The sequence below is a fragment of the Physcomitrium patens genome, chromosome 20 (assembly GCF_059467195.1).
Source record: "Physcomitrium patens ecotype Gransden chromosome 20, ASM5946719v1, whole genome shotgun sequence".
Taxonomy (NCBI): Eukaryota; Viridiplantae; Streptophyta; class Bryopsida; order Funariales; family Funariaceae; genus Physcomitrium; species Physcomitrium patens.
In genome coordinates, this window is record NC_143429.1 from 2,097,501 (window position 1) to 2,108,958 (window position 11,458).

An 11,458-nucleotide genomic window follows, 5' to 3' on the forward strand; every position below is an offset into this window, starting at 1 on the left:
TTGTCTTTGTAAGTATTTTCTATCTTCTATTCTTACCATTTATTTTATTTTATTTTATTTTTATGATTTTTTTTTATAAGGTATAACAATCTTCAAAAACTAATGCAACATTTTCTTTGGCTTGGACACATTGTCTTGGACATATAATATCATGGATTCTTTTATAAAAAAGGTGTTTTATAAAAAAAAGATATTTATATTCATACATTCAATTTAATCTATATTAATAAAAAAATTAGAAAAAATAAATTATCCTTTTATATCCAAACTTGGTACAAAATGCTTAATTAGAATCACACATTTTATTTGTGAGATCCATTAACAAAATTGAGATATTAAAATCATCACTATTGATTGAGGTATACATAAAGTAGAGATGAAGGTTCATGAGTTTTGTAAATTAGAATTGATATATGCAGGCATGATGAGCATGTAGTGAGATGTGGGCAATGATAATCATATTTGTACAGAAATGTGGAGGAGTTGCAATGATAACATGGCAGGTGATTGGAAGCAGTTCTGATGGAAGTTTGAATGGCCATGAGCATAGTAGAATTAGGTACTAGATAGACAATGTTTGTGTGATTTGTGGAACAAAGATCATCACTTGAAGGTGTGCATTCTTCATTCTTGTTGATGTCTTTTTTCTTCTTAGTCTTGTTTCAAGAGTTGTTAGTCTTCTTATCTTTGGCAATAGCCATTCTAATTTCTTTTCAAATATACATAATTCCTTTTCTTTTTTTTCCATCTCTCTTTCATATAAGTGTTATTTTTTTTTTTAATTCTTTGAATTCTTGTCGTTAATAGATTATTAAAAATATATTTACTACATCAAAGATTTGTCTTTTTTTTTTATTATTTTTTTTATTAAGATTGGATTGATTCTTTTTTTCGATAAAACATAGTTATATAAAAAGTTGTAGATTATCTACTTTTAAGTAGATATTATTGTGATAATTTTTTTTGTTCTTGAATCTTCTTGTCTTTTTTTATTAAAATTAATATTAAAAATTTATTTTTTAATGTGTTGTTTTAGCCCGATTTGTTGAAATGAAGATATATTAGTACATATTGAAGAACATCTGATAACATTAATGCTTAAATATTTCAAATCAATTCACTACTATTACTACTACTACTACTACTACTACTACAATATATATATAAGAAGTGATAATATGGAGATATATTAAGTTGCTTTAATATCTATATAAAATTATATTTTATCTCTTATAATAGATCATTATATAAGCATTAAAAACCAAGTTCTTTTTAGGACCAAAATCCATCCAAATATTATTCCATCATGTATTGTTTGATCTTATTTACTATCTTCTTAGTATAACAAAAAATTACAAGGTCGTATAGATCTTTTTAAAAGTCTACACAAAATATTCAAAATTGCATAATTTTTTTTTAAATTCTTGATTTTTATTTTGACCACAATAATAATTACAAAAATCTACATGATTTTGAAACTTAAGATGATTTTAAGTGATATTTAAAGTAATATGGCAAGTATTTGATATAATTTGGATTCATCTACTATTTGAATAAACAGTATGATTAGATCTAGTTGAATATGGCATTTGAACAAACATGGTACATATAAGAAGTTGATGTAATTGAATCAAATAAAGATATTTTTAGATTATAAAAGAAAGAATTAAATATGTTTTTAAAAATCAATTAAATTATTGATATTATTCAAAATATTTTTAGACTTTTTAAAATATCCAAATTAAAAATACTAAATATATTTATTTTTATATGTATGTCGCTAACAATCTTTAAAATATATATATATATATATATATATATATATTTTTTAAGATAAAATTTGCTAATATGAATTTTTTAAAGATTTACAATAGAAATAGTACAAGCCACAAGTATTATATACTACATATCTACCAAGTTAAGTTGTTTAATGATTGCAAAAAGATTTTTCTTTATATTTTTATTTTAGTCTTTTTAATATATTCTGATAAAATAAACTACCTAAGATTATTGAGTTAATTTTTTTTTTTTTTTTTAGAAGATATTACATTGACTTTATATAAAAACTAAACATGAAGAATTTATTTACTTATATCATATCTTAGAAACTTTAAGTCATGATTGATACAAAAAATATTTTGTAATAGAGATATTTATCTTTGTTGCAAATCTTTAGTACCAATTATGATTGAATTGCTAAAGTTGGTTAAATTTTTTATTATTTGAATAGAAACCTTTAATTATATTTATAAGATTTTATGTTATTATTGAATGCCATATAAAATAGATTATAGAATTTTGATATAAAATTTGTTGAAAATCTATAATGACAATAAATATTATTAAAAAATATTCTAATCATCTTTGTACCTATGATAGTTTTTATTCATAATAAAAAATATACCATTTTAGTTAAATAATCTACTATCACATATATAATTTCATAAGTACTTAAGATTAGAAGATTTATAATAATATCCATAGAAATAGATAACCATAATTATTCTTATAATAGTAGTAGTCCATAATATTGTTGACAAGTAATTTTTGATCAAATATATATTACATGATTGTACAAAGTCTTTACCTATATTTTATATTTGAGGTCACCAAAAATTTCTTGAGATTAGTTTTGATTTCTTGTTTTATCAAAAATATCTTGTAGTTGAATAACTATAATAAGTTTTTTTTTGAAACATATAGATATTTTTAAAATTAGAAAAGATTTTATTTGAAATCAAACTTAAAAATATCATAAAATTTAGAATAACTATATTTGATATTAAGAAAAAGAAGATATTAGGACTTATTTAATTGAATTTAATCAAAAAATACTAAATCAATAATTAATATTGATTTTATTACTCAAAGATGAAATTGTTCTAGCTTCAAAAGAATTGTTTTTTATGGATCAAAAGCTGCATTTTTTTTCTTTTGGTATAAGATAAGAATATGTAAAAACAACATCAAACAAATCTTGTTGGTTTTTTAGCCAATTATTGATATTGAATACAAATCTTGATAGACATGCTCTAGTAGGTTTGGTAATGATTCAAAATATTTATTAATATGAAATATTTGATGTTTTCTTAATATATATATAAAGAATTATATATATAATAATATAAATAAATATTTTTTAATGTATTAAATTAAAATTTCTTTCTTTTAATGGTGCTATTCTTAAAATCAATCTTTAATTATAAAAAGTTATTTATTATAGATCTTGTGATTCATCTTAGTTGCTAAAATATTCTTTAAATAAAATATATTAGAATGAAGATTTTCATTTGCTCTTATTTTTGACAATAATACACTTAAGGCAAACTTTGATGCATTTTTTTTCATAAAAAATACCTTGAAAAAGTCAATGCAATAAATTAGATTGGTATTGTAGTAAAAATTATCATAAAAGATTTAAATATTACTTTAGCTTCTTTATTTTTTATAATTTATCTTTATAAATAAAACATCTAAGTAGGATTGCAACTTATAAAAAGATCTGATAAAAATCTATTTTATAATATTATAAAAATGTTTCTTTCTTGAAATCAATATTATATTAATTTAAAATTTGAAAATAAGTAAAAAAAATCCAATAATTTCTATACTATCCACAAATTTTTTTTAAACTATTATGCAAATTTTATCTTATATTATATTAATAATTAGATAAAATCTTTAAAAAATCTATTAAATAAGAATTTAGAATTTATTTATTAAAATAATAAAATTATAATAAAATTATTAGTAATGTACTATAAATTCAAAGTTTTTCAAAAAATTTATAATATAATAAAAAATTACAAAAATAACCAATTTAATAACTCTTAATTCACAATGTGTCTTATTTGTCTAATTTTTATTAACATCAAAGTCAAAATATATGATTGCAAGGTATATAAAATTTAAAACATATATATATATATATATATATATATATATATATACCTCAAGAGCTTTTAAAAACTATTCCAATATAAATGTCATAAGAAATTCTAACATCTATAAAAGAATTTTTAATTAAAACTTTCAAAAAACATATGTTGATCTTAATTATCTAAAATAGTTCAAAATGGTGAAATTATGTAACTATTATTTAAAAAATCAAGCATCATTGAGTATCAAAATTAAACAAGCATGATTTTATTCAACTATAAGGTATTACTTCTATTCAATTTTAGATGTATGGTATGAATCTTCTTCTAAATTAATTATTTGTCTTAATTTATATTTAAAATTATTGTATATATATAATACAAAGTAAAAAATATCATAATAAATTAATAATTTAAAAACCTAATCTTATAATATAAAAAAGATGGTTTATCATAATATAGAAAGGCCACTATTATTATTGTATTTGTTTTGCAACATCCATATGAAATGCTTAAAATCTTACTTAAATGATCTATATATATTTTATGATTTAGTAGTATTATTTACATCCAGCAAAGTTCAAAAAAATTATAAGATAAAAAATATATCTTATGACATATTATCTAATTTCTTCACATTAGTTACAAAAATATATAATACATATCAATATACTATAATTAAAGTACTTTAATCTTCAATATAAAAATTTATAAATTACCCATTATAAATATACTATTAAATTTATACTATTAAGTCTATAATATTAATTTGAATAATTGAATTCTATATAATATTCAAATAATAAAGAAATCTTACTTATTATTAAAATACTACATTGTATAATAGAAATACTAGAAGTATACACAATAAAATATAAATAAAAAATATGAATATGATCCAAATCAAAAAATAAAAATAAAAACCTTGACAAGGAAAAATATCATTCTTCAAAAGTTTCTAAATCTAATAATTAAAAAAGTTATAATTTAATATCACACCTATTGTCAATGTCATATGAACATATTTATAACATCTTTAACACAAAATTCTAAACAATTCAAGACTTCAATGTCAAGAATAAATACAACTATCATAAAGTTCAATACATATAATTTGCAAGAAGATCGTTGTTTAAACTATTTCTTCAAGTCAAAAGTTTTTTTAATATTACATCTTGAGTCAAAAATAAACCTACAAAATCACCATCACTTATTTTGAATAACATTTGTTTTTTTACTTTTGATTACTTCATTCTACAACCTATAATCTACATCTTAACTCTCATATAAATCATTCACTATATATTAGTTATGTAATTATTAGAATAATTCAAAACAACACATATTTTTAAGCATTTAAAAAAAAATCACCAATTCAATTCAACTATAGCAATATAAAAAATAAAAATCATCCAAAACATACAAAACAAGTAAGACTTTTTTACATTATATATGACATAAACATAAGCCAAAGCAAAATTCTACATAGCCAACCTAAAATAACATGCAAACTAAATCAAGTAGTAATTTAATCAAATATAAATTCTAAAAAAACACTTCATATAAAACTAAAAGTCATCATCTAATAAGTCAAAAAAGCAAATGATTTTGTAACTTAAGCTAAAGTGAAAATCTTTATTAACAATTATATGCAAATCAATCTATTGATGATCCAAGTAACATTGTTGTAATCTCAAGTAATAAATCAATTTGGCCTTGAGGATATTAATCTCAAATACTAGTATTCATCCTAGAATCTATCTAATCTACTGCACTCTCAATAGATCTCTCCTTAGTCCAAATGGATTTAAACAACCATGTATTCATTGAAAGAAGCAAATAAAGTAAAGAAATCTTCATCAACCTCTTTGATGACAATATCTGCATCAAAGAGAGCAACGTCATAGCCTATGGATTTGTGAGCAAGAAAAAATACACGAAATCTTTAATAATTGTGAGATAAGACAAGAAACTATAGGAGAGGTTAAACAAGGCTTTGTTTATTAGGATCTCATCATGCTACGGATGAGAATGAAACTAATTGGTGGTCATTATCTAATTGACAAATAAAAACTTGACAAAGACATCCACTATATTGGCATGCAAAGGCATGGTTGTTAAATGTAGTCATCATTGTGTCAAAATCTTATCATTGGCTTATCATAGACATATACATTTATGTAGATTGAAGAATTAGATAGAAGTAAGTAGAAGTAAGTAGATTTGATAATATGTTATGGAAAAGCTTCTTAAAAGCTTTCTAAATGTGAATTTGACTTTATACATGTTTGTAGGTGATTGGTAAGTTGAAAACTTGGCTAACAAGTTGGCCATGTGGTGCACATGTTGGTGACTTGTACAAGTTGGCCATGTGTTGCAGATGGTGGTGACTTGTACAAGTTGGCCACGTGGTGCACATGTAGGAATTTTTTTTTCCTAGTTAGATATGTATCTTCCAAGTTGGAAACGTTTCAAGGCTCTTTTAGAATGTTGTCACATAGCTCCTAATTTGATAGTATATATAGAGATATAAATAAGCTTTTTTCATTCTTATCAATATCTTTCTTATACTTAGCCATGAGAAAGAGAGGAAACCTTCCAATGACAAGAAGCACACAACAACAGGAAAGAAACGCACCTCCAACTGTCACATGCATGTAGAAACTTGATTAAGAAACATGAAGTAAACTTCTTACATTTAGCAAGTTGAGTAATGAGATTATTGGTTCCTCTACAATGAAAACACTCACCCATTGATAAGTCAAGAGCACCTGGATCTTCAAAAGCTAACCCCTGGAATAATTTGTGGGCACGATATATATCTTCAAGCTTCTCAGCTTCATCACAACACAGCATGCGGCGCTCGTTTCCCAAATAGAATCGGTCTGGTGCAGTCTATATCAAGGATGACGTTATTTTGATTCGAGAGAAGACACTGCGTTTGAAAAGCAAAGGCAGCATCAAGACACACAACCTATCACAGATAGATTTAGATGCCATCCTGTTGTAATACATGCTGTAAAGCCTCTGATTCATACAGGATAAAACTAGTGAACTCAAATAGCCCTTGATAGACTTTGTACACGTGACTGACCATGTTTAACCAACATCAATCAACCTTGTCGTAGTTTAAAAGTGACATGTAATTACAAAAAATTACATGTCACTTTAAAATTTAGACTATCTCCTATATATCTAATATTGATAAAATAAAATAAAAAATTGGGAAAATTTATCAATTTAGTGTTTGTACTTCCAATTTAGTGTGTCATACTTCCAATCTTTTTTGAGGAATGTCAACATCTTTATTCAAGATACACTTCTCATCAATTGATGCTATTTCCTTTAAACAATTTTCTTCCATGCATCCTTTCCGCTTTCTATTGTTAAGTCGATCACCAAAAACTGTAAAACATATATTTGACACCCAATCAGCAGGATTTGGATTCCCATCTTCAAAGTATCAGTTACGTAATTATGGTTCTATTGTGAACAAGTCTCTCGGAAGAACTACCAAATCAACTCCTCACTTATAAACCTAAAGTTTGTAGTTCCTGTGCACAAGATCAAAAATTCGAAGAATGGGCTTAGAAGACTCTCTGATCTCGTCTTCAACATTTCATATAAATCGCACACAAGAATGAAGCTGCATAGGTAAGCGAAGCCAAGCTGAAGTTGCTCTCAGCAGCATTGCTTAAAGCTTAGAGGATCCCTCACAAATGTCATTTACATAGGTCTAGCATCCTATTGATACAATCTTCATGCTGAAATTCTATACAGTTGATACTAACAGAAATCTCATTCTGAACTTGACAATTCAATCACAAGGCAGCATCTGATCATGTCTCCTGATATCCACTGGAAGTTTTTTGCCCTAATAACTCATGCTCTTGGACTAAGGGGAAAGAAATTGCCAGCATGCCACGCTTCTAGTTTGCAGCTCACGAACAAGTTGGGTGTTTCTTCAAGTGCTAGAAGTTCACAGAAGCCTTGATGGCATCCACTATCTACAGTTCAAAAAGAAAAGAAAAGAAAACAATAGATGCAAGAAATCAGCCACAATAGCAGTTTTCCCCAATTGGAAATCTGAAGTCGACAGCAGAGGTTTACAAGATCGAGAAATCTACTCAACCACACATGCTTTGGAAGCTGATTCTACAGTTTGTATGCTTGGAATGTTGTATCATGCTTACCTTGTTCTTGGTCGGCATGTAGAAAGGCTCGAACACCAACGGAAACGGGGTATCAAGGCCACAAACGCGCGACACCGGAGCTTGCAACTGTGCTCAAGCAAAAAGAGTCAACTAAGAACTGAGAAGAAAAACCTGAGAGTTGAGGAGCTTAACGGAAGAGACTGAGTTTGCTGGTGCAAGTCGAATCATAAGAATGTCTATGTGGAGCAAAATGGAAGAAGTGACGACCTAGATTTCCCATGAAGGGATTCTAAGAAAAAGCAGGTGTTGAAATCTGGGGTTGTGTGAGAGATTGTACTCGCAAGAAGCAGCTGTTGGTAATGGATGCTGCTATTTCAGCTCCAAATCCTCCGGTAACTGGCGCCTCGTGACTCACCTGCCACATTTAAAGTTCTTTCAGTTTCTCAAAGGGGAAAATAAGCTTGCCAGACTACTATATCCGAACCAACTTCAGTATTGCGAACATTAAGTTTCCAAGCTCGAGAGGAACCCAATAATCCGGCAGAGCTGACATGCAACTAGAATGAGATTCGAATCGCAGTATGCATGTCTGTTGAGCTTGTGATTTACCAACAGTCTTCCTGTTTTGTTGACAGAATCTTCGACGAGCTCCTTGTCCCATGGTATGAGCGTCCTCAGGTCGATGAGCTCGCATGAGATGCCCAATTTGCTAACCTCGTCGCAAGCTTCTTCCATGATCGCCAGCTGCGCGCCCCATCCGACTAGAGTGATATCGCTTCCCTTCCTCATGACCTGGTTTGCAACCACAAAAAAATTACACACATAGTTTAATGAATATGCACGATACACAATCACCGATGCGAAGTTCGAGATTTCTGACAGCAAATTTTAGGGTTAGCTCACCTCTGCGCTTGATAAAGGAAGCGTGTAATCATCCACTGGAACTTCCTCCACCGCTAATCTGTACAGCCACTATCTTCCCCAACACAACAGTCCCACCGTGCAAGAGCTCAGGAGGTTGAAAAGCAGAATCACCAGAACCTTAGCAGTACTATTTCAGATCCCTTCCAGCTTGGGTATGATGTTAAAATTTGTCATCTATGGCAAAATTTTGTAGAGTAGAAACCTTAGGCTCGAAGAAGACGACAGGATTAGGATCGCGAATCGAAGCTAGAAGGAGTCCTTTCGCTTGAGACGGGCTCCTCGGAATAACCACCTGGATTCCAACGAAGCATTGTCTCCTTCAGCTCAAGCCTTCAAAATGATTGACTCACCGTGTCAACTGCTTTTGTTGCGACACACTTTGCTACAGAAGAGAAGGACACGACTAACCTTGATGCCAGGGACATGGCAGAAAAAGGCTTCGGGAGACTGCGAGTGGTAGTGTCCCCCGTGTCCCACCGCTCCGTATGGCGCCCTAACCGTAAGCCCTGCATGTAGCGAAGCACCCGTTTGGGCTCAATATTCGACTAAGCTGTTGGAATCTGAACAAGTTACAGCCAATTGTGTTTAGTGGAGCGTTTACCTCCACAATTGAAGAGGTTTCCGCTCCTGTACCGGTACTTTGCGGCTTCATTCACGATCTGAAGTTCCACAAGAAGCAATCACGTCAGAAGCCAATGCCGCAGTCAAAGACCAGACACAAGATAATTGAATAAACAACAAGTGGCCTCAACAGAAATCCCCCCTGGATAACCCCGCCCTTTACCTGGTCCAGCGCGGGGAAGATGTAGTCGGCGAATTGAATCTCCGCTATGGCACGGTTACCCTGTTCGCAGCAAAAGCGGATAGCTTTAACTTAAAGAAGCATTCAAAAAATATCAGAAGTAGTCCCTACAGATAGCGAAGAAGCAGCGAGAGCGAGAGAGAGGTTACAAACTCTCACCATGGAGGCCAACCCGATCCCAAAACCTACAATGGCCTGCACACGACAATTAAAAAGGCAATTGAATACAGAGTATGCAATCAATAGGAATCGTAGGATTCTCAACTCAAGTCCCTTGCCTGGTATCTGTGGCTCAGGGAAAGGTGTATTCAAATTGCAGTAGCGAACTCGCTCACGATTTCAAAGACATGTAAAATTCTACTGCAAAGATTCCTGATCGAATGGCAAATATGAGAAGAACCTGTTCACATAGGGGAGTGTTGAAGACACGATGCCTTCCAAATTTGTCACGTAATGCTGTTGTGCACCGGAACACGCCGCCGAACCCCACGTCTTCTCCAAAGACGTATGATCTGTGAAGAGCGCCCACAACGTAAACGTAAGCCTCCCGTCGATCGCACAAAACTGGACCATTAATCGCATATCTAGTTCAACGGATGGAATTAACAATTGTGCCATCTAGTGGAATAGGGAGTACAGTACTTGGGATCGGAGTCGAGGACTGTATGTAGAGCTTGATTAATAGCAGAGAACATATTTATCCTGTTCGTGACTTTCTTCTCCGGCTCCTCGCTTTCCACAAGATCCTTCGCTGTCATGAAAGACCTCTTCTGGCCCAAACATGGCGTCCAAATGCCTCCCGAGCACGGGCTTCGGCCATAAATCGGCGACGAGAGCCTCGAAACCAAACCAAAAGAAAACCTTCGCCGGACCATTGTCGACCTAATCGTGCAGTTCTCCAAGCTCACATACTCAAAAGCGAAACAAAAACTGCGAAGGGCAAAGAATCATAACTGCAGGTAAAATTCCAAAGCCGATGATTTCAAATCCAACACGGAAGTAGCAACCAAGGCCAAGGCTGGTTTGTGAAACGATTCTCGCGGTGGGTTAAAAAGCAACAACAGCTACGAAACTACCAAATTCTTCGAAAACGGGGTTCCTATACAAATTGAAAACGCTTTCTTCTCGTTTCTGCAACTCATCTGAGTCCCAACCGCCTTCAGATTCCCCCTGTCCACAGTGAACCCACGAAACTGCGAACCCAGCCGTGGTACAGAATGTCCTGGAAAACACCCCCCACACACACAGCCCTGGCACTTGTATCCCCGAATTGAAGCAGCAACAGCAGCACGGAGCTGTGGAAGTGATTCCTTGATATACGCTTTGGATCGAAGGGAGAGATGATCGCGGCATAGATCCATCGATGCCAGGCCAGGGCAGATTGCTTGCGTCGATGGGCCGCACTCCGACGAGGCTGGGTAACGACGACGACGGGCAGGCCAGCCCAGGCCAGGCTGAGTCGGAGCCCACGAGGCGATAGGGGCTGTCCTAGCTGGCAGGTGGCCTCCGTGACGTGGTGGCAGGACCCCACTTGGCCTTGTGTGCACGCGTCTCCTTTCTGCGATAGGACCCATTTCAGTGGGCTGGGTGAGTGTTAGTTCCTTGGTTGAGGAGGGATCAAATTTGATTCAAGAGGAACATGTTAGAGTAACAAAGCTTTAAATAACTTTTAGGGACGTGGAAATTAATTGCTGCAGCAG

At 31.6% G+C, this 11,458-nt stretch overlaps 1 protein-coding gene across 3 annotated transcripts; it reads right to left on the reverse strand.

The window, feature by feature from the left end:
- Nucleotides 1-6,509: 6,509 nt before the first annotated feature.
- On the reverse strand, nt 6,510-11,032 carry LOC112273577 (2-oxoisovalerate dehydrogenase subunit beta 2, mitochondrial). Of its 3 annotated transcripts, none has more exons than XM_024502513.3 (12): nt 10,401-11,032; nt 10,159-10,270; nt 9,918-9,953; nt 9,741-9,800; nt 9,558-9,615; nt 9,365-9,462; nt 9,159-9,248; nt 8,936-9,004; nt 8,642-8,824; nt 8,370-8,447; nt 8,072-8,158; nt 6,510-6,813 (listed from the first exon to the last, which is right to left on the reverse strand). In XM_024502513.3, the coding sequence occupies exons 1-12, from the start codon at nt 10,631-10,633 to the stop codon at nt 6,721-6,723; spliced, it is 1,197 nt and encodes a 398-aa protein (XP_024358281.1). In that variant the 5' UTR covers nt 10,634-11,032; the 3' UTR covers nt 6,510-6,720. The 3 variants fall into 3 exon arrangements, with proteins under 3 accessions (XP_024358281.1, XP_024358283.1, XP_024358282.1); XM_024502515.3 differs by lacking the exon at nt 6,510-6,813 and adding an exon at nt 7,331-7,432; XM_024502514.3 differs by lacking the exon at nt 6,510-6,813 and adding an exon at nt 7,532-7,885.
- Between the last annotated feature and the right edge of the window lie 426 nt (nt 11,033-11,458).